The sequence below is a fragment of the Podarcis cretensis genome (assembly GCF_951804945.1).
Source record: "Podarcis cretensis genome assembly, chromosome: 3".
Lineage (NCBI taxonomy): Eukaryota > Metazoa > Chordata > Lepidosauria > Squamata > Lacertidae > Podarcis > Podarcis cretensis.
In genome coordinates this window covers 25,527,269-25,550,017 of record NC_137172.1, presented here as the reverse complement: position 1 = coordinate 25,550,017, position 22,749 = coordinate 25,527,269, and the positions used below count along the sequence as shown (strand labels likewise).

General features: G+C 44.3%; 1 protein-coding gene and 1 long non-coding RNA gene across 6 annotated transcripts in view; one reads left to right on the top strand and one right to left on the bottom strand.

Moving 5' to 3' along the window:
- The window catches only part of SYT14 (synaptotagmin 14), a 73,715-nt gene extending 67,731 nt beyond the window's left edge, over positions 1-5,984 (bottom strand). For 2 of the 5 annotated variants that reach the window (XM_079968637.1, XM_079968639.1), the window contains exons 1-2: positions 5,710-5,821; positions 427-474 (exon numbers count right to left, since the gene is read on the bottom strand). Coding sequence is in view for 2 of the 5 variants with exons in the window: in XM_079968638.1 (XP_079824764.1) it covers positions 427-474; positions 5,710-5,722 (61 nt within the window). In the remaining 3 variants the exon portion in view is untranslated. Of the gene's footprint in view, positions 1-426; positions 475-5,709 lie in introns of all 5 variants that reach the window. The other 3 variants (XM_079968636.1, XM_079968638.1, XM_079968640.1) reach the window with 3 other exon arrangements.
- A 93-nt stretch (positions 5,985-6,077) lies between these two features.
- Positions 6,078-21,754, top strand: LOC307211986. The gene is made up of 3 exons (XR_013836689.1): positions 6,078-6,386; positions 11,034-11,170; positions 21,337-21,754. It is a non-coding gene; the product is annotated as an uncharacterized lncRNA (long non-coding RNA).
- Positions 21,755-22,749: the final 995 nt, after the last annotated feature.

Sequence of the window (22,749 nt, the reverse complement as noted above, 5' to 3'; positions counted from 1 at the left end):
TGAATTTGAAGCAACTTCCTGGAAATCTGATTGCAGAGTAAAGGAACGACCACTGCATCCATAGTCCTAACACTCATGGCAGTAACAGCAGAGTAGGAGACAGGACAATTGGGCCCAATTCAGACCTGATTGCTATGCCACCTACCAGCTAGCACAACGGCTAGGTCCAATGCTGACATACAACAGTAGTGAGGCAGCAGATCTTGGGCCAGCTCAGCATCAGCCTCTTCACAACCTTGGAATGCCCCATTCCAGGGCTGTGTGCTGCCCCCACTGGTGGGGACATTCAGCAGCCAGTGGGACACCAGCTGAGCTGAGGAGAGCTGCACATAAGGGTCTGGATTGCTCTTTCCTTAACTCTTCTAGGCTGTTCCACTATTAAAAAAAATGTTTACATAATTAAAAGTATTCCAAGAAGTTGCTTACCTTTTCTAATGCAAATTAGTTCATGTACGCCACAGGGTCTTTCACCACCTGTCCATAGAAAGAGAGTTAAGTGGGGAAACAATGCAATATATTTCAGTATTCATAAACTTATCTTAGGCATGCTTAATAATCATCCAATGGTATTTTTAATTATTTGAAAGAGCTTCAAACTTACTTACAGTATCAAATGGGGGTTATTAGTTTTTTATTCTATCCTCTATAGACAACAGTAGATTCAAAATATCTAAATTATAATCATAACTCATATTGGAGCAATTTACCTTGGTACTTAAGTATGTAATCTTTGCAGTTATACAGAGTACTTTACTGGACAGAATGAAATTTCAAGCTAATGAAAATGAGTTGTTCGCCAGAGCAAGTAACCCAGTCAAAAGCCATCTGTACATTTACAATACTTAAGTGTCCAAAAATGTTGGTTTGGCTTACTAGCCAGCCCTTACTAGTGCCTGACAAAAGTCACTTCCCATTTCTTGAGATGCAGGGTCATCTCACATTTTGGCAGCATATGGGTAAAATAAGAAACAGCAGCAGTCTTTCTTATGCTGATGGGAAAGGACTCCTGCTATTTTTTACCTGCTTAGAAATTGCAATGGAAAACGAGCCTGTGGGCTGCTGTGTGTACTCGTCCCTGGCAAGTAGATTTGTGGATACCTGTAATACTATACTATGCAAGACTATATTGCTAGGAGTTTGTGGTGTTGAGATATGTGCCAGAACCTTCTAATCCCTGGATCCACCAAGTGTTAAAAGCTAATCAAGCCAAGTTAGCTGTCTGATGAGGTGATTAAGTAGCTTGGTGTGAGATGCCAAATGGGTAGGGGGGCCCTCACTCAAGAGACAAGGCAGAGTTTGGAAGAGAGTCGAGAGGGCAATGTGATCTAGAAATAAAGCAGCAAGCTGGAGAGAGAGGCAGAGATACATTTGAGAGCAATGTTTGATTTCTATTTGAATCTAAGGCTGCGGCTATGGGAGAAACAAGATCCTTTTGGGGTATTAATGCTGGGAACCCCTACATTGTAGGCTCAGGTTGTATATACAGTGGTACCTTGGTTTACAACCAAAATCCATTCCAGAGGTCCGTTTGTAAACCAAAACAGGTTGTAACCCAAGGTGTGCTTTCGCCAATGGGGCCTCCAAAATTTGTTCGTAATCCAAAAAAATGGGTTGTAATCCAAAAAAAAAGGTTGCAAACTGGGACATGCATTTACGGGTTTGACGTGTTTGTAATCCAAAACATATGTGAACCAAGGTACTACTGTATGTGTAAATGAACCATATATCATAAAGACACCACAGTCTCCACTGTGCCTCATTTCCAAAAGGAAACATAAACCCTGGGAAAGTGCCCAGAACCCCTGGAATATTGCACAGCTTGGAGACTGGGGTGGCATACAACAATATTATACTATATAATTACTACAAAATGTGATCCTCAGTCCCACCAGTCAGGTTTATTCATTAAGTCTTTAGCAGTCAGAGATTCAACAATATTTTAAGAAATTGTGTAAGAAAGTTTTTTCACTGTATGTAAAGTAAATCCCTTCATCCATGTACGGTGAACGAACCTACAGCATATACTTCTGAATTTCTGAATTTACAGTACCTCACTATTTCCACTACTATTCAATCAAATTTGCACCATGGACCTTTTTTTTAATGCTCTGGATTATGACAAGCATAATTACAAAACCACACCAAGTTTAAGCAGCAATATTATGCTGCTAAAAGCAGTACTGACCCAGGCAATTGTGCTGGGTTATAGAGGGTGTGGGACTTGCTCCCACTGGACCAACTGCATCCTTTTGGATTGTAAGGGAGATAGCACAAGAGCCACAAACAAAATGCCTTTCCGATAACTTTGGAAGCAAGACCTGCAAAAGCTCTGTGCTTGAAGGCACTCGCATCACAGGGATTGCTTGGTAGATAACAGCAACCCCAGGGCTAACAAAACATATCCCTCAATGAAAACTATGTGTAACTCTCCCTCCAAAGATAGGGGGGGGGGAATGAAGTGAAAAACAAGAAAAAATGAGATTTCAACCAACAAAATGCAAACACTGACAATAAAACAGAAAGCAACATGGAGACAGAAGACCAGGGGAAAAGATTTAGAAGCAACAGAAGGTGAAAGGAAAGACAAACCCCAAAACACCCATAGCAACTTGAAAGTATTTCTGACAGAACTCTTCAGAGCTTAGGTCAGACCCAACCTACCGGTAATCAAAGCTCTGGTCTGGAGGGCAGGATGGCTCCTCCCTACAAGGAAGAGGCAGAAGACTTACAAGGACCCTGCCTATTCCACAATGAAGGAGTTACCATCCCATGTGTTAGGAATGTATCCCAGCATCATCTGGCAAACAATGCTTTAAAAAGCTTAACTATAGTTTTACATGATGTCTGAAATGATGAACCATGTTTTGTAAAGCAGAATCGCAATCCATGTTTTGAATTGACGGACCATAGTAATAACCACTGCTCCATCTGCAGAGGCTACTATACCATGAAAACAGGAGAAAAAGTGCCAAGAAGAACTCTTAAGTCTCAGTTCAGGCATAGAATGGTTGGGCTCAGGGACTCAGAAGGGCCCATCACTGATATTTCTCTTGTATTCTACGTAACAAAATTAACATCTAGAACCATTCTCTATCATTACAGGATCTTCTCAACACTTTAAGAATGCATTTTCCATTTAGGAGTTTTAACAAATATCCTATATTTAGTAACTTTGGCTCTGAAAAGTGCACTTTAATGAAGGCAAGATATATATCAATAAAAAGCGACAATAAAACACCCAACAATATTAAGTGTTAGGCACCTCTGGAAGAAGATGCAGGATATAAATTTAATAGATAATATATGTGTTCTCTTGTTATTAAATGTGGTGAACTGGAAAAAATAATTAATATAGTTTCAGATATAAGACATATTCAGATATTTGCATGGTAATCTCCCTCATTTTTTCTTTTAAAAAGAAAATCAATGTCTACAAGATAAACAAACAAGGATAATAAAGATGGCAATGACTACTAATTAATTTGATCAAGACAAATAACTGTCTTCTAAAACAGGCAAAAACACCAGACAGCATAGTTGGAAATGATCAACAAAGATTGCACTACTCTATTAATGTCATGTGTTGTTACACACTTTTCAAGACTATAAAACAGACACAAGCTAGTTGGCTAGGTAGAAAATTACCGGTACTCTGTCCATTCAGATGCAAATAAAATGTTTTAAATGAAGTGTAAGGTACAATATACAAATGTAATACTAGATGACGACACTGAGCTATGCAAAATTCAATGTATTTTTCAAAACGTTTTTTAAAGCAGCATTTTCACAGCTTTTTTATATTTGTGTAGATTCCACCTTAGTATGTAATTCAAATGAGTAACTGTGAAATATTGTTTCCCAATGTGCACTTCCAAGAACATAATCACACCTTCTATTCCCACTCGCAATGCTTAAAGCTTAAAGGGAACAAATCTTGCCATAAATGATGACATATGGATTATTTTACTGCCATAATTGTCTGCATTTATATACCTTACATGGGAAAGGACTGATTCAGACTAAGATCCTATGCATAATGACAGTGTTCTCGAAGCTACCAGCATGAGTTTGGCCAAACTGCAGGAGGCAGTGAAAGACAGGAGTGCCTGGCGTGCTCTGGTCCATGGGGTCACGAAGAGTCAGACACGACTAAACGACTAAACAACAACAACAAAACTTGCTGAAGAAACTGTGACTTATTTTCAAGGAAGCATGCATTGGATCAGACTGCCAGTACACAAACTAGATAAATGTGCATGTCAAATGAATGAAACCAACTACTGTATTCTCAAAGAATAGAAGTAAGGAAAACTGGAAAAGAAGACAAGATTTTCAGACAAACTTTAGTTTTATGTAGAGAGTACAAATAAACGGACGTTAGCAGTGTTAAATCCTTACCTCTCTCTAAGAATTGAACATGATATTAATAAGAACATTTTCCATCTCATCAGTGGCAATGAATTCTCCCCCCCCCCAACTTCCTGCAGTGTCAACCAAATGCACTGAATACTCCCACACTCTACAAAATTTAAAAGGTATATTTGAAAAGAATGGAGTTCAGAAAGACCAATGACTGCCTTCCTTGGGAAGTGGAGAAAGAGAAGCTCCTCTCTCCCTCTCTCTTTTTTGTTTGCAGACTTTTAGTTGTGAAGCAGCTGATTAAAAAGTCCGCCTGAAGTCTACCCAAGTCTGTTGCTCTTTCTGCATCTTTTGAATATATATATATATATATATATATACACCCCCTCCTCTTATTCAAATGATGCAGAAAGCGCAACAGACTTGGAAACACTCCACGCAACCAGCTGTATCCAAGGCTGAGGGCAGCATCTCTAGGAGATGGGTCAGGCGGCGGGAAAGGGAGGGGGGACGTTGAACCCTGCTTGTTTGCAGCCCCCCTGAAACCCAGTTGCGTGACGGCAGCCTTTGCGAGGCTGTTTTTATTTCTCTCAGGCACTTATTAAAGGCTTGCCAGAAGGCGTTTGGCGAAGTGAGAAAAAGAAAGCGGGTTTCTTCCGCCCCACTTCTTCTTGAGGCACCTTTTCGCCTTCCAGGAGCTGCTGCTGCCTGTGGCACAGGGCGGGGGGGGGGGGGGAGGCTAAGACAGACACAACTTCTAAGTAAAACGGGTCAATAACGGTGTGGCAACTACTATTCCTGAGGGGGACTTAATTTTTACATGTCAGCGAAGAGAGTCACCCACCTACACCATGTAAACAGACGATACAGGACCCCCACCATTATATCGGCGTGGGTTTGCGGAGGCGGCTGCCTCTCGTCTTCGGCGCCCACAAAAAAAGCCTCGACTCCACGGGGAGCAAACGGCCGCCACTGCCGGGGGTCGAGCTGAGGCAGCGCCTGGCACCACAGGGCGGGGGGAGAGCCGCCCCGAGCGCCCCTTCGCCCCCGCCGCTCACTTTGGGGGAAAGACCACTCATCATCATCCCCCCGCCCCCCCGCGCCCGCCACTCTGGTTTGGGTTTTGTTTTGTTTTTAAATTCTCATTCTTTTAATTTATGCGTTTGTTTATTCCGCCGCCTCTCCTCAGGGGCAGGCAGCCCGCGCGCGCGGCCCCCCCCCGACCACCACCCACCGGCACCACAGCGCCGCTGCTCGCCCCTCCCCCTCGCTCCCCGCGCCCGCTGCCCAGGTAGGGGGAAGGAGGGGGGGTTATTTGAGAGGAGAGGAGCCCGTTATTGGCCTACTTACCATCAATCGCCATGATCTTCCAGGTGGGCCGTACCAAGTGGAACGCACGTAGGAGGCACACGCTGTCGGGTAGAGCCGGGAAGGAACAGCGGCGATGGGGAAGGGAAGCGCCCGAGGGTGGGGGGGGGGAAGGAGGAGGCAGCGGCAGGAGGAGGAGGGAGGGGGGGGCTGTTAAACAGAGCGGAGCGTGCCAGGGCTGTGGACCTGCGCGTGACTCCTCCTCCCCCCCCTCCAACTCCTCCTCCCTCCCAGCTCCGCGCGCCCAGATTCGAAAGTGCGGCGGTGGCTTTTTCTTCGTCTTCTGCTTCTGCCGGCGCGCGGCGCGGCAGTTGACACCATCTCGCGGACCAACGGTCGTCCCACATTCTCCCGCTGTCAGTCAAACCGCGCGGCGAGGCCGCCGACGCCGCTGCCTGCCGCTGCTGCTGCAGCCTCCCAACGCGAGCCAAGCCTCGCTGTTCAGCCTCTCGGAGGCCGGGCGTGGGTGTGAAGGAGGAGGTGGGGTGCTTGGGTGTTGTTTCCCTGCCTCACCCGCCGCGGGCGTCGCCGGATAAAAAGGCCTTATGTGAAAAGAGACGCGCTTGAGGCAATCTATCTAAGGAGAGTCGCGCGCATCCAGCTTCCTGAGGGGGCTGCTGCATTAGTTCAGCGTCGCAAGCGGAGCCAGGGCCGGCAAGGTGAGGCGACTGCCTCAGGTAGCAGGATCCACCCGAGCAGCAGATCCCCATGTCGATCTATCTTTCACCACCCTGCCTTGTTTCTGATGTAGATATTCCCGTACTCCAGAGCATGTGCGTAGCGGGGGGGGGGGCAGGGGGCAAGTGCCCCCCAATCAATACAAATCTGAGGTTCTGACCCCCATAAAAAGCCTCCCCCCCAAAAAATCCTGGCTGCACCCATGGGCTCCACCGGGTAGCACAACCGGTTGGGCTGTACTGGGTGCCAGAGAGGGTCTACAACAATGATGTAGAACAGAGTGCCAGAGGTGGGTGGGTGCCAAATTTTAGTGCCACACAGGGTGCTGCTGGAATTTGAGAGCCCAAAGTCTGCTACTGTCACTCTTCCTGGGCAGGGAGAAGAGTGCCATTTCGAGGTCTGCTCAGGTGCCAAAATGTCTTGGGCTGACCCTGAGCGGAGCAAGGGCACTTGTGGCAACTGCAAAGCAGTGGCGAGTCTTGTTGTGTTAGATTTCAGTGGCACCCTATGCAACGCCAAAATTCGGTGCCCCTCCGCCTCTCATGCTCCATTGTAAATCATAGTGGTGGCGCCCGCAAGGCTCTGCACCCAGTGCAACCAAACAGCCCCCTAAATTTGCCTCTGCATGAAGACTTAACAGATTTCTTACACCATAGGTTTTGGTGGTGTAGTGGTTAGAGTGTCGCACTAGGACCTGGGAGATACTGGGCTTCATATCGCCACTCAGCTTTGAAGCGCACTGGGTGACGTTGGGCCAACCACTGCCTTCCAGCCTCACCTACCTCACAGGGTTGTTGTGGGGATTATGTGAACATTCGGGAGAACGATGTACGTGAGATGCCTGGAGAAAAGGGCAGGATATAAATGCAATAAATAAGTCTTCAAGTGTATGAAATGTTATCCTGAGCTACAGGAACATATACAGGGGTGCAGAAATTGTACATTCAAATACATATATGCCTTCATATTACTTTCAAATACAGTGGATGCTTGGGTTGCGAACGTGATCCATGTGGGATGCACGTTTGCAACCCGCAGCGTTTGCAACCCACGTCTGCGCATGCGTGGGTTGCAGTTTGGCACTTCTGCGCATGTGCAAAGCGTGATTTAGTGTTTCTGCGCATGCACAACCACCGAAACTTACACCATGGCTTATTCAGAAGTAAGTCCTATGGAACTCAATGGCACTAACTCCCAGATAAGTAGGGTTAGGGTTACAGCCCAAGAAATTCAATAGGACTAAAGTCAGTCATGATGTAAATTTGTTACAACTAAATTTAATCCCATTTAAAATCTGGGTTACAAGCCAGTCTTTATTTAGGGCAGAGCCATTGCTGCTTCATCCCAGAATCCTTGCTGTGTAAAATGAAAAATTGATGACCAATTTAAATCCCATCTAATTCAATGTAAGCTTCTATAACATGAGAGAAATGTGCCAGAGGCTGTACAAAGATGGTGGGTTTGTGTTTGTCCTCTTTGGTCTTTTGTTAGTGCCATTAATCTGCATGGCACTTTACAAGTATAGGTGCATTTCCTGGGATTGACAACCTTATTTTATTAAATTCAGTGCAGAACTGAATACCTAAATAGTGGAAAGCCTTTATTTACACAAAGCAAGAGTGGGTGTTTTAGTGCTGTTTACAATTAAGGCAAAGTTAATCTATGTTATATGATACAACTAGACAGTACTTATATGGGGGCGATTGCCAATTTACTCCACCGTTATTTGGAAGAATCCCAACAACCAGCAGGTGCTAGGGGTCTACCAGAAACTATCAACAATCTACCTTCTGCCAACATTTGGTTGCTGCTGAACCTATTTTTGGTCCACCTTGTCATCAGAATGTATGACTGATACCTGGAGGGTTTAAAATGAATTTATGTTAGCTCAACAAAATTGACAGAGGGGATTTCAATCATATATATAAGAATTGTTGAGAATACTTATTTTTCTTTTTAGAGGCTGGTGTGCTTTTTAATGTTATCATGCTATTCGTGTGTTTTGCATGTTTTAGATTTGTTCTATGGCTCATAGAGACTGTCAGTATTAGGCAACTAACAAATAAATAAATAATAATAATGAGCCACCCTAGAAGTAGATATGTTGACATTTCTATGACTTGTAAGACAAATTGCAGACTGAAAATGTTATCCCTGTGCCCATTTTCCTGTGCCACTTAATTCCAATTAGCAGGCTGCTTAGTCACGAAAGTATTCCAGTGTTAGAATTAAAGGGGTGGCTTCAGGTCAAGAAGAGTGTAAGTTGGCAGAGATATTCAGATGAAGCAGGTACTCAGTGTGCCTGTACTATGGCTGGCTGTAGTTAATGCTTCCTATCAGCTCCTTTTCATCTATACCTTTTTAAAAATCCAGATTCTCTTTAATCTGTTTTTTCCCTTATTTTGAATATGTCTAGTTTTCTCTGTCTTTTCCTCTGTCTTCTGAAAACTCATTTTTGGACCAGTTTTCATTAGTATATATATATATTTGTACTAAACATTTATAGCCCATTATAAAAGAACAGTGAGGCGTACAACAATTAATACACATAAAAAGATTGAAGACAATGCATAATAAAATGAAATTCACAATTTATTATGTCAAGGTCAAATAACATTTTACTTCATCAGGATATTAAAAATGTTTTAGCTTGACTCCAAAAAGCAAGTAATGGAAGCTTCTATAACAAGAGAGCTCCACAGAACTTGAACTGCATTGTCTACACTTCATTTACGTTGCCTTTCACCTATAGAAAGCCCAAAAGAGCAAAAGTTTTAGGATGAATATGTAATGGCATTACCATAACAGTAGCAGGGCTATCAGAAGGAGTCGTAGCACCATTATAAGAATAAATAGGAATGAAGATGCTGAGCTAAAACTCAAGTACAATTCTGTACAGTGGTACCTCAGGTTACATACGCTTCAGGTTACAGACTCCGTTAACCCAGAAATATTGCTTCAGGTTAAGAACTTTGCTTCAGGATGAGAACAGAAATTGTGCTCCGGTGGCGCGGCAGCAGCAGGAGGCCCCATTAGCTAAAGTGGTGCTTCAGGTTAAGAACAGTTTCAGGTTAAGAATGGACCTCTGGAATGAATTAAGTACTTAACCCGAGGTACCACTGTATTCACTTATTAAAGCTCAGGATGTTGACTGATTCCCCCCCCCCCGCCCCATGCCTGGTGGCTGCTTACTCATAGCTTGTTTTGCATCAAATGCCCTCCAGCAACATTCTTCTTCAAGTCTCTTATTAGATTTCCTTACCATCCCTTCCCTTTTGCTGCTCCCTTTCATTTTGTCATTTCTTTATTCTTTCTGCTCTTTTACTCCTATGTACACCAAACATTTGAAAGTGAAAGTGGTCCCAACACACATTCTCTGCATTTTAGTGATTTGTGTTCAAACCTCTCTTCCAACATTCAAAATCATATGTTTGTGTTCACCTGTAATTTATATTCACCTGAACAGACACAACAAAATAATAAAGCAGAAAAAGGCAGTAATAATAAACCAAATTTTATTCATTAGTAATAGTAGCAAATACTGATAAAGATACTCAGAGGGGGTTCAAGTAAAAGTCTGTGATTTTCTTCTTAGTGATTTTCTTAATCCAGCAGATGAAGGGCAAGTTGAGATAATTATAAAGCAGTATGATGACCTTAATTGATTTGAGAACTATGTTTACATCTTTGCAAAATTTTGGCACCAATACCATATGCTTTCTGTTCCAATGAAGGTAATGTCCACCTTAATTAGTATATCATGCAAAATGTTTCTCATTTGATGGATTTGCATCTTTTGTTGACACAAAAGGAACTTATCACTACCTGAAGGCCAACTACATTTTAAATGGCATATGTGTCTGCTAGGTTTACACAGATAACTGGTTGACACTTCTAGTCTACATAGCAATTGGCATTTCCGTGCACTCTGACTTCCGTCACAGTGTTCCGCTGCGCCAGAAGCGGTTTAGTCATTCTGGCCACATGACACCGGCTCCCTTGGCCTGAAGCGTGATAAGCACTGCACCCCAGAGTCAGTCACCTTTGACTGGATTTAACTGTCCAGGGGTCCTTTTCCTTTAGCTTACAAAGCAATAAATATGAACTTGATATATTCAGTTAGAAAAGTAAGAACTGGTCAGAAATATAGATGCTAGTCATAGTCCTGGCTTGGATTAGCTAGACTGAGAGCCTGTGGAGCAGCTCCTGCTGGAGCATGAATCATCTCACTCCAGAGACCTGGTAGAAAGCAACAGATGTTAAGGTCCCAGAAGTCAGAATTCAAACAGCAGGTTGAGGTTGAGTCTTTCAGGACCTGGGAGAGCTCCCAGCAAATTTAGCAACCAAGACAGGTTGCTTAGACAATAATCTGAATTTAACTGAGAGCAAAGGCTACTGAGGCAGATGTCAGGCCTGCAGGATCCATTTTGGTTTTTTACTAGATCCTAAGGACCACCAACCAGAGCCAGGTGCAAAATCATGGCTCAGGATGTAGATATACACAGAAGTTAGGAGCAGGCTGCTTCTGAGCACATGCTTAGCCCAATAATTTGCTTTCAGTCCCGGGTTTGAGCTCAGTTCTCTCATGTTCACTCCTGACTCATACCCACTAGCTTTCTTTATTTCAGCAGTCTTATTTTGGAGAGTGAGAGCCTTTTGCTAAACAATTGGTACTTCGAGACCCTTTCTGATGTACTGCAAATCACTTTGAGATCTACCAATTCCTAATGTACCTTCAGGCTACGCCTGCCTCTGGAGAAAGCTGGTAAGAATGCTAAAGGTCAGAACCCTACTGTAGAGACGTGTGCCTGCTGTGCTTGGCTTAGAGCTGTATATGGCTCCCTATATTGGCCATTGGTCTGATCAAGCAAGCTCTTCTTATGCACTGTCTCCCTTTGTGGCCTCTAGGTGTATTTTCCCCCTCTGCTCTGAATTTATATGGGAGTGAAGGCCACTGGGCACTTACTGTGGTTGTGGGACTGCTTAAGGTTATACTTAACTTTAGTAATTTGAACCCCTGGCCTCAAAGGCACAGTCTGATATCAAATCCTCTTCTGTGTGGTGTGTGCCTCAGGCTGTCATATGTGAGCCCTAAGTCAAAGCCCTGTTGACCTGCATTTGGAGAGGTCAGCTTCGCGTCAAAATCACTGTCCAAGGGGACCGGCCACTGGGATATTAAAAGTATAATTGGAAATTACATCATTCCAATGAGCTGAAAATACCATCTGATTTTGATGGAAAAGGGGCTAGGATCATTTCTTTGTACATAAATCACAGAAACAGGTGAGTTATTGATTGTTCCCACTCCTATAAAGGTAAACTGAAATAATATTTTGATACATTGATTTTTTTTATTCAAGAATCTCTTTTAAACAACTGAACGTACTAGCTTGTTCAATAAAAATCTGGATACCATTTAAGATTCAAAGGTTGTTTTAGAAGAAGAAGAAGAGTTTGGATTTGATATCCCGCTTTATCATTACCCGAAGGAGTCTCAAAGCGCATAACATTCTCCTTTCCCTTCCTCCCCCACAACAAACACTCTGTGAGGTGAGTGGGGCTGAGAGACTTCAGAGAAGTGTGACTAGCCCAAGGTCACCCAGCAGCTGCATGTGGAGGAGCGGGGAATCAAACCCGGTTCCCCAGATTATGAGTCTACCGCTCTTAACCACTATACCACACTGGCAAAATCAGCACATCATGGCTATTCATTACTATTCCAAAATGGTCCTCACTGAAACTCAGCACAGAATTCAGTTATATTGAACACACACTTCATTCGTCTGGTTCCATTTTATAAACAGAGAAACTTTATCCACATATTGAATTTATTGTATCCATCATAACAAAACAGTGCAGTATCATAATGCTGAGTGCAAAAATGAAATGAGTGGGTGGATGAACCTATAGGATTCAGTTACATAAGTTTAAAAGGGAAAGCAGTAAAAAAAGAGGGCTGGTGAGTGACCCTCTTGAGAGAGACTTTGTGTCCTCCACCCTCATGAACAGAATATCTTGTGATATATGAGTGGTGCTGTGAGTATTGTCCTAATACTGGAGAAAATATATAAAGCAAGCCATGCACATGATCCCATATCATCAATGAAAAGGGAACAGTAGCAGTCGTGTACACACTTCCATAGAAGTCAGCTGCTGTGGCAATTAAATAAGCAAAGGGAAAGGGGCGCAAGCCTCTCATAACATCTGTCCTTCTGTTTTCCATAAGTATTATTGCAGCCTTCTGCTTTGCTTCAGAAGTGAATAAGTAACGTTAACTGAAATTAAAAATAAAGATTTTTTTCTAAAAGAAAGAAATAGTGTCTCCTATTTGCCTCTCTTCAGTCTTACAAAAGTCCCCATAATTGATATGGGGTTAAATGAGCAGAACTTGCTAAAGCACTACCCTTTATTCCTGAATACATCTATAGTACCTTGGATTCAGGGTATGCTTTGCTATTTTCATCCCTTGAGCCAAAGACCAGCTACACGATGGTTTCAGGGTTGAAGGAGGGTAAGAAAGCACCCATACCCTCAAATCCATGCTGAGGCCAACTTCCCCGTGTTCCCTTTACCCAATGGGTGAGAAATACATGAAGGAAAAGGAGGGGGGAATATAAACTGTCTGAACTCCCTCACCCCTATGGATTTCTCAGAACACCTTCTTTGTAGGGCTAAATGAATTGGCTTTCTTAATCCCATTACACAATTCTTTATACATGATTTTTTAAAAATAAATATTTTAGTCTCATTTCTTTCATACCATTAGATATATGTGGCAGAGCCTTGAATCTGTACCCATTGTACCTAAAACTGCCTCCCCAATATTGTTAAGCACTCCTCATTTAGTTAAGTTGGATCCATCTTTAAATAGCAGTCTCAACAGAAGAAGAAATATTAAATTTAATAAATAAATAAATGCTTGTGTCTTCATTTTGTGTTTTTGTGTTGTAAACTACCCTATGATCATGTAATTAAGGGCAGTATATAGATTTAATAAATACATAATATAAAAACAAACAAATAAAGATAGTTTCACTGAGAATTATTTTATCACAGGTCAACAGGTGTGAAATGAATCTGCTGTTAGCAGTTGTGGCAAAACTTGCTTTTAAGATGTGATTATTTACCCTTCCAAAAGCTCACAGAGGAGTCATCAGTCTAATGGTACATGGGCATAATTTAGGCATTAAGATTTATGACAGAATTGGATTAACAAATGTGTATTGATTTCTTTAAAGAAGTTTTATTTCCATAGCTCTTTGAAACCCCTGATGTTTGAGAGCTTGCCCTTTTATAAAAAAGGTTTTAAAAACTAATTTCATCTGCTGAATTCCTGATAAGGAACTCCTACACTACAATAGTTGCCCGGAAACAGAAAAATCATTTCCACTCTTTCTGTTCCTTTCTGTTCTGTGTTATTTTTAAGGATGCAACTAGAGTGGCATTAACAATTGTGTTCGCAAATGAGAATAGATTATTTTCAGTGAGTACTGTTTTCTGTCACTTCAAAAGTGCTCATGTTTGGGAGCTTGCCCTTTTAAAATATATTTCTTCATACTTAAAAAATCCATAAGATGATCCTTTTCACTAAATAACATTTCCTATGTTTTATTATTGAGCACAGCTGAAACCAAAGCTTTCCCAATATTTAAGTTATTTTTATATACAGTTCCCAAAAGTTCATTGTGTACACTTGAAACTGAGAAATTCTCACGACTGTTGAACGCAGTACAGATGTTGTAGGAGGAAGGATATTGTCGTAGCTCTATAGGAGAGTGAAAGGTGCTTAAAAGTAAAGGCTTCCCATTGGGCGCCATTTCCATCTCATTTCAACTCTATTTCAGCATGAAAAGGAAAAATAGCAAAACCTTGGATGGTGGGAATACTGTGGGTGAGTGTCCCACTGAGCATATAACAGAGACACAAAAAATTTGCATGTTTTCTAGAGGCATTTTTCCATTAACAAACACATTCCATCTTTTTCCCCCTCTGAACAGTGGTGGCCAAAACAGCAATCAAGTAATTATTACACCTGCAGAATTTTTGGTAAGAAACACCTTAGCCACACAATTTTCCAGAAAACAGTTCTGTTCATTGATGTTCTTGTGCTTGCTTTGTTTTATTTCAAGCATCCTGTTCTTAAGGGTGAAGTTAGCAGTAATTAGTTTAAAACCACTGAGTCTCACATGATCATATCAAACATTATTATTATTTGTAAAATCACCACATCTTTTTAACTGATTTGAAGATGTAACTGGAAATCACATTAAGTATCTAGACTGTACTTTGGATAATGAGAATGCCTACATCATAATTTTATCAAACTAAATAGATTTTGGGAGCTGTTGTTATATCAACAACTTTGTAAGAATACTGACAGTGAGTATTTTGTTGGTCATTCTACCTCATTTATCTATAGAAGTGTGGAAGGAAACCAAATGATCTGGATTATTTCAAGGTCCACCAATCCAGCACCCTATTTCCAACAGTGGCATAGACTCTGGAACACCCAGCGAGATAGCATGCTGAGAAAACCTCCTGAGATTTGCCTGTTTGTGACTACAATTCAGAGATGAGGTTTCCATTTAGGCACCATTATTAATACATGCTGTTAGAAGTATCCCTTTGGATTTTTTCTTATGTTTTTCAAAAACCATCTCAGGTGGTTACCATCACCTCATCTTGCGGTAGCAAATTCCATAAGTGAATTATGTATAGTATAAAGAACTGCCATCTACTGACAATCAGTTTGGGGTAGTGTATGATCCTGGTTCTAGTATTATAAGAGGATGGAAGAAATTATGCCATTTTCATGTATCTTTATCTACCCTATATTTTGGGGAATGGTTTGTCCATTTGTCTGCTCTGGACCATAAAGAAGGCTGATCGCTGAAGAATTGATGCTTTTGAATTATGGTGCTGGGGGAGACTCTTGAGAGTCCCATGGACTGCAAGAAGATCAAACCTCTCCATTCTGAAGGAAATCAGCCCTGATTGCTCACTGGAAGGACAGATCATGAAGCTGAGGCTCCAATACTTTGGCCACCTCATGAGAAGAGAAGACTCCCTGGAAAAGACCCTGATGTTGGGAAAGATGGAGGGCACAAGGAGAAGGTGACGACAGAGGAAGAGATGGTTGGACAGTGTTCTCGAAGCTACCAGCATGAGTTTGACCAAACTGCGGGAGGCAGTGGAAGACAGGAGTGCCTGGCGTGCTCTGGTCCATGGGGTCATGAAGAGTCCTAAACGACTAAACAACAACAACAACTCTATGTGTAAGAGAGGGAGCAGGGTGGAAGAAGAGGGGCAGTGGTGTTGCTGTTATAAAGAGGAGAATTGGCAGGGTTTGGAGGTGATGGGCATCAGTCAGACTGTGCCACGGGCTGCCTAAAGTAAGCCCCCGGCCCCAGAGAGAGAGCAAAAGGCAGCTGGTGTCTCAGCAGAGCCAGTGGAATATCTTTGCTTCCCTTCTATGTAGATCAACACACACACTTCCCTTTCAACATATTTTATATCCAAGGTTCACCATAGACTCCTTGGGGAAGAAGGGTGGAGTATCAATTCAATAAATAAATGTCCCACCATTTATATTCATCCCACCAAGATTCTGATATTCCCATTATATCTACGTTCACTTTGAGTACCAAGCACTCCAAGATCCCACATCTTGGCTTTTGAGATTTCTGGCATTAGGGCATAAACGCCTAAACATTGTGTCCTTTTCCTTCCTTCTTTTTCTTTTTGCATGACATATGGAATGCCAGCAAAGTCATTAGATAGATTAACGTTTTTGTAGGGGGAAACACAGAACAGACCTCATTTTATATATATATACAAAATGCAAACCAGGAGTAATAATAATAATAATAATAATAATAATAATAATAATAATAATAATAAATTTTATTTATATCCCGCCCTCCCCAGCCGAAGCCGGGCTCAGGGCAGCTAACAACATTAAAACAGTGTGACATTATAAAACATTATAAAAATGAATTAAAATCAAAATTGATGGCAACCATAAACTAAAGCTTTGTAAAGATTGCCAGAGGAGGGGGTCAGGCTGCGCCCTGACCAAATGCCAGGTGGAACAGCTCTGTCTTGCAGGCCCTGCGGAAAGATGTCAAGTCCTGCAGGGCCCTTGTCTCTTGTGACAGAGCGTTCCACCAGGTTGGAGCCGCAGCCGAAAAAGCCCTGGCTCTAGTTGAGGCCAGCCTAACCTCTCTGAGGCCTGGGACCCTCAAGGTGTTTTTATTTGAAGATCGTAAGTTCCTCTGTGGGGCATACCAGGAGAGGCGGTCCCGTAGGTACGAGGGCCCTAGGCCGTATAGGGCTTTGAAGGTTAAAACCAGCACCTTAAACCTGATCCTGTACTCCACCGGGAGCCAGTGCAGCTGGTATAGCACCGGATGAATGTGATCTCTAAGCGAGGACCCCGTAAGGAGTCTCGCTGCGGCATTCTGCACCCGCTGGAGTTTCTGGGTCAGTCTCAAGGGCAGCCCCACGTAGAGCGAGTTACAATAATCCAGTCTGGAGGTGACCGTCGCGTGGATCACAGTGGCTAGGTCAGGGCGAGAGAGGTAAGGAGCCAACTGCTTAGCTTGGCGGAGATGAAAAAATGCCGCCTTTGTTGTAGCTGCAATCTGCGCCTCCATGGAGAGGGAGGTATCGAAGATTACACCCAAACTCTTAACGGACGGTGCTGGCACTAATTGCACCCCCGCAAGAGATGGGAGTTGTCCCCTCAGTCCCATGTCGTCCCGTCCCAGCCAGAGGACCTCTGTCTTCGAAGGATTTAACTTCAGCCGGCTCCCACGTAACCATCCAGCCACAGCCTCCAAGCATCTGATCAGTGTGTCTGGGGCCGAGTCCGGGTGGCCGTCCATCAACAAATAGAGTTGGGTGTCATCAGCATACTGATGGCAGCCCAGCCCAAAACTCCGGACAAGCTGGGCGAGGGGGCGCATAAAGATGTTAAAAAGCATCGGGGAGAGTATTGCACCCTGAAGCACACCACACACCAAGGAGTGGCGGGATGACAATTCCCCCCCAAGCGCCACCCTCTGTCCCCGACCAGAGAGAAACGAGCGCAGCCATTGAAGGACTGTGCCCTGGATCCCCACGTCGGCAAGGCGGTGGTCCAGGAGTTCGTGATCGACCATGTCAAAGGCTGCTGACAGGTCTAGAAGAATCAGCAGCCCCGGCCCGCCTCGATCCAGCTGCCTGCGGAGATCATCTGTTAGGGCGACCAGAGCCGTCTCGGTCCCATGACCAGCGCGGAAGCCGGACTGGAATGGATCCAGAGCTGATGTTTCATCCAGAAACCTACCAAGCTGTTCAGCAACCGCTCTCTCAATCACCTTACCCAGGAATGGAAGATTCGAAACCGGCCGGTAATTGGATAGATCTAAGGGATCTAATGATGTTTTCTTTAAGAGCGGGCGCACCACTGCCTCCTTCAGTTCCCCTGGGAATGTCCCGGTGCCAAGGGACAGATTGATGATATCCCCCAGGGGGGCCCGCACCTCTTCTGGACACGCTCTAATCAGCCAGGATGGGCACGGGTCGAGAGGACAGGTGGTGGGCTTTCCAGCTCGGAGGAATCTGTCTACATCAGCTGGGGATATCCAGTCAAAGTGGTCCAATACTGAACCCGAGGACAGTCGAGGGGCCTCCAGTTCCTTTATTGTATCCAAATTGGCAGGGAGGTCATGGCGGAGCAACAAGACCTTCTCCGCAAAAAAGCTCGCAAATGCCTCACAGCTGTGTGTCAAATTGTTATTTAAATTTGGCTGTCCTTCGAGGGACGTTAAAGACCGAATTATACTAAATAATTGTGCCGGGCGAGAGCTAGCGGATGCAATGGAGGCCGAGAAGTAGGACTTTTTAGCGGCCTTCACTGCCATCTCATAGGTTTTCATAAAAACCCTATAAGATGTTCTTGAGGCTCCGTCACGGGCACCCCGCCATACTCGCTCTAGCCGTCTGAGGTCCCGCTTCATTTTCCGGAGCTCCTCGGTAAACCAGGGAGCCCGGTTTCTGCGGGGTCGCAGAGGGCGCTTAGGTGCGATCTCATTGATGGCTGCCAGGAGCTGGGTATTCCAGGCCTCAACAAGCTCAGTCAATGAGTCGCCAGGGGGAGAAAGGTTCCGCAAGGCTTGACGGAATCTATCAGGGTCCATCAGCCTCTGCGGGCGAGCCCAAATTGGCTCGCCACCCAAGCAGGGTGGGGGTGGAACGTCAATCCTGGCTTTCAGAGCATAGTGATCAGACCATGGCACCTTCATCGAAGGAAACATGATCACATCTATACCGACGCCAAAGATCAAATCCAGCGTGTGGCCTGCTTGATGTGTGGGGCCCGAAACAAACTGGGAGAGCCCTAGTGTCGCCATGGAAGACACCAGGTCCAGAGCCTGTGAGGAGGGAGTGGCATCAGCATGGATGTTGAAGTCCCCCAATACCAATAGGTTAGGGAACTCCAAGGCCCGGCCGGCCACCGCCTCCAGCAGGCCTGACAGGGTGGCTGCTGGTGCGCTAGGTGGCCGGTACACCAGCCAGACAGCCAAGCTCACCTCGGAGCCCCACACTAGGCCAACACATTCAATGCCGGGGATCGATGGCGATGGTAGAGCCCTGAAAGAACAATCTTCCCGGATTAATAACGCCACCCCTCCCCCCCGGCCCACAGTCCGCGACTGGTGAAGGACGGAGAAACCCGGGGGCGCCATCTCTCGTAGGGTAACAGTATCCCCTTCGTGCACCCAGGTCTCAGTCACGCATGCCAGGTCAACCCCCTGCGAGGTGAAGAAATCTCGCAGGGTGGCGGTTTTGTTGCCTATAGACCTGGCATTGCACAACACCAGTGACGGAGGTGAGTAATCCTTGCTCACCCTACCCTCGTCTCTCGGGATGGGGCGCAGATTGGAAGGGGTACGAGCATATCCGTATCTCGATTCCCTTCGCCTATGACATCTGCCCCCACCGCCATACCTCCCTCGCCCCTCCACAGTAGGAATCCCAAGCCTCATACTTGCCTCCATTTACAGAATATAAAAGCAAACAAACAAAAACAATTACATGAAAACAAAACCAATCCCCACCCCACTCCCCAACCACCCCACCCCAACCCACAATAAATCAAAACAAAATAAAAGTACATGGATAAAAACCACCGCTTATGGTGGTACAACAAAGCAAAAAAATAAAAACAGTTTAAAACATATAAAAACACTTCCAACAACCGCTGCAGCAGCACCAGTGTCCCCGAGGCTGCGTTGGTGGTGAGCGTGGGCCCCGCCCCCTGGCCTGGTGGAGAGTGGGCCTGCAGGGGGAAGAGCCCTCCCCACAAACGCACGGCAAAGCGGCAGCAGCGATGTTCCGAGGCCTCCGTGGAGCCTTATATGCTGAGGTGGAGTCTGGGGCCCGCCCCCAGGCCCAAGGTGGAGAATGGGCTTGCAGGGGGAGCGGTCCTCCCCAAGACTCACCGGCAAAGCGGCAGCAGCAGTGTCCCGGGCCTCCTTGGAGTCCTTCACGCTGAGGTGGAGTATGGGCCCGTCCCCAAGCCCAAGATGGAGAATGGGCTAGCAGGGGGAAGAGCCCTCCCCACAAACGCACGGCAGAGTGGCAGCAACAGAAAACAGAAAATCACTGCTTCCAATTGTTGAGGTAGAGCATAGCCGTCATAGCTAGCAGCCTTGATAGCCCTCTGCTCCATGAGTGTTGTAGCTTGTGCCATTGGGCTGACACTGGGAGAATTGAAATCATTACAGGGTTTAGTTTTTCATGCATATAGCAGGACTTAGAGAGACAAGCAACACATTCCTAAATATACCTGCAACCAAGTGTACTAAATGGAGCTGATTCCTAGGTAAGTAGTTATTGCTAATCTGTAAGAAAGAAAAAGTACCATGGCTTGTTTTTTGCTTTGTGAACAATTGCCAGAAAACCAAAGGACAAGGATTTTGTTCTTTTCATCTGTGTGTGTACTGTTGTGCCAGCAGCAGACTACCGCTGATGGAACCCTTTATGCCAGTGTGACTTGCCAGTACTGCAGTGGCATAGCGTGGGTTGTCAGCACCCGGGGCAAGGCAAGTAATTTGCGCCCCCTAACCCTGAGTGAGCCAGGTAGGGGCAGAGAGCTGCGAGTGCGAGCGCCCCCCCCCAGATGTTGCACCCGGTGCGGCCGGCCCCCCCTGCACCCCCCACGGTACGCCACTGCAGTACTGTACAATAAAACTGAGTGAAGCTGGGGAACAGCTCCAGTAAGGATATAATGATAAATTTGCAAAATAAGTGGTGTAAGTGAAAACAGTACCATTTCAGTCAAGGGAACAGGTATTTATTTAAGTTTTTTTAAAAAAAGACACCAAAAACTTAAACTGTTATTTAAAACACACACACACACACACACACACACACACACACACATTCAACAATAAAGAAAGAAAAGAAAGAAAAAGAAAAGAGAGAGAAAAGGATAAACTTACATCGAAAGAAAATACAAATTCCACATGTTGAGATTACTCTGAATCTCCTAACTAATGTCACCTAAGAACGGTAATGTGGGTTTGTGAGGGTATTATTAATAATCAGAGTAGGATGATACAGTGGGCAAAATATGTTGGGCATAATATACAAATGACGGCTTGGGAGAGGCTATGCAAAACAGATCTGAAATTTATGGTATGTTCTTCATTGAAAGAAAACTATATATGAAAATGATGTATTGGTGGTACTTAACCCCAGTAAAATTAGCAAAAATGTATAGAACAAGTACCAATATATGCTGGAAATGCAAAGAAAAAAAGGGTACCTTTTATCATAAGTGGTGGAATTGTAATGTAATAAAAAAAGGAAAATGATATATAATGAAATGAAAAAAAATGTTTAAATTAACCTTTCCTTAAAAACCAGAAGCTTTTTTATTAGGAATTATAGGTACCAAGATCCCAAAAGATCAGAAGAAACCTGTTCATGTATGCTACAATGGCCGCTTGGATGCTGCTAGCCCAGAGATGGAAGAAACAACCCCGACCAAAGAAGAATGGCAAATCAAGTTGATGGACTATGCCGAAATGGCAAAATTAACTGGGAAGCTCAGGGACGAAAAAGACAACTAATACATTTTGTGTGTATATACCAATATGTGTGTGTCTGTGTGTGCTACAATCAATATTGATTAATAAAGCAAGTGATTGGAAGTGCAACCTATAGAACTATGACCAAACCCTCTTCCATTTACATGGAGAAATTCCCTCCTTTTCATGTATCTTATTTTGTATAAACCTCACTGGCCTTTCAGTGCTGCATCTTTCCTTCTTTGTTCATGGGAAAGCAAGAGCCAAAAGTGTAATAAAATTTACTAACCTAACTGTAGATGATGGGACATTCCAACATTTTCTTACTGTTTGCTGTCTGTGGTTACCTTTCCTTCACCTTGTTGTCAGTTTACTAGGTCTAGCTGCTGGTTCACAACTAGAAACTATGGTTTCTCAATGTGCAAAAAGCTGGACAATCCAAGGCTTATGCCACACATTCCAAAGTATTTTCCCTGTACAAAAAAAAATCTTTTTGTGCATTTCCTGTAATGGGGTATGGGGTTGCTTGTGCGTAAAGCGCAAACTGCTCCAGGCTGAGTAGTTTGGACAAAACTTTCCCCCTCAGGCTGGACAGTCAGTACACCATGACTGTCTCAATCACTGGAAGAATCCATCAGTGGGCGTTTCCTGAATTTCTTCCAACATAAGAGTTCTTTCACACCCAATCGTCGTCTCCCCTCTCTGCGCGAAAGCTGTCTGCGCAGAGTGGGCGTCCCCAGAAGAGGTCCTGTGCTCTCCCCGCTGGTTCCACTGGAAGAGTCCTGGAACCTTCTCTCCGCAGCTCCCTCGGACTCCCCTTTCCCCCTGGTGTTACCGCTATCTCCTTCCCCAGCGGAAGCGTCCTCTCTCCCTTTGCTGGTTCCCTCTCCAGCATCATCATTAGGGAGCCTCAGCGCCACCCTTGGCTCCGATGGCAGTTCCCTGACATTTCCAATCCACACTTCAGACTTAAAGAAGCTTGCCTCGCCTCTGGTAACCATGGTTTCTCTCCTTCAAGATTATTCACCTGATGCTAAATCTCTATCAGATGCCCCATAATCCATATTCAATTCTGTTACATATCTTTAAAATATTCTGTTGGGTATCTGATCTTTTAAAGTACCAGACAACTTTATGTATTTGCAATTTTTCCAACTGTGGTTTAAAATACTTCATCCTAAAATGGTTCTGTTTTAATATTCCTCATAGTTTCAGCTTTCAACCATTCTGCATGAATTTTCCACGTCTTTAAAGATTCATACAC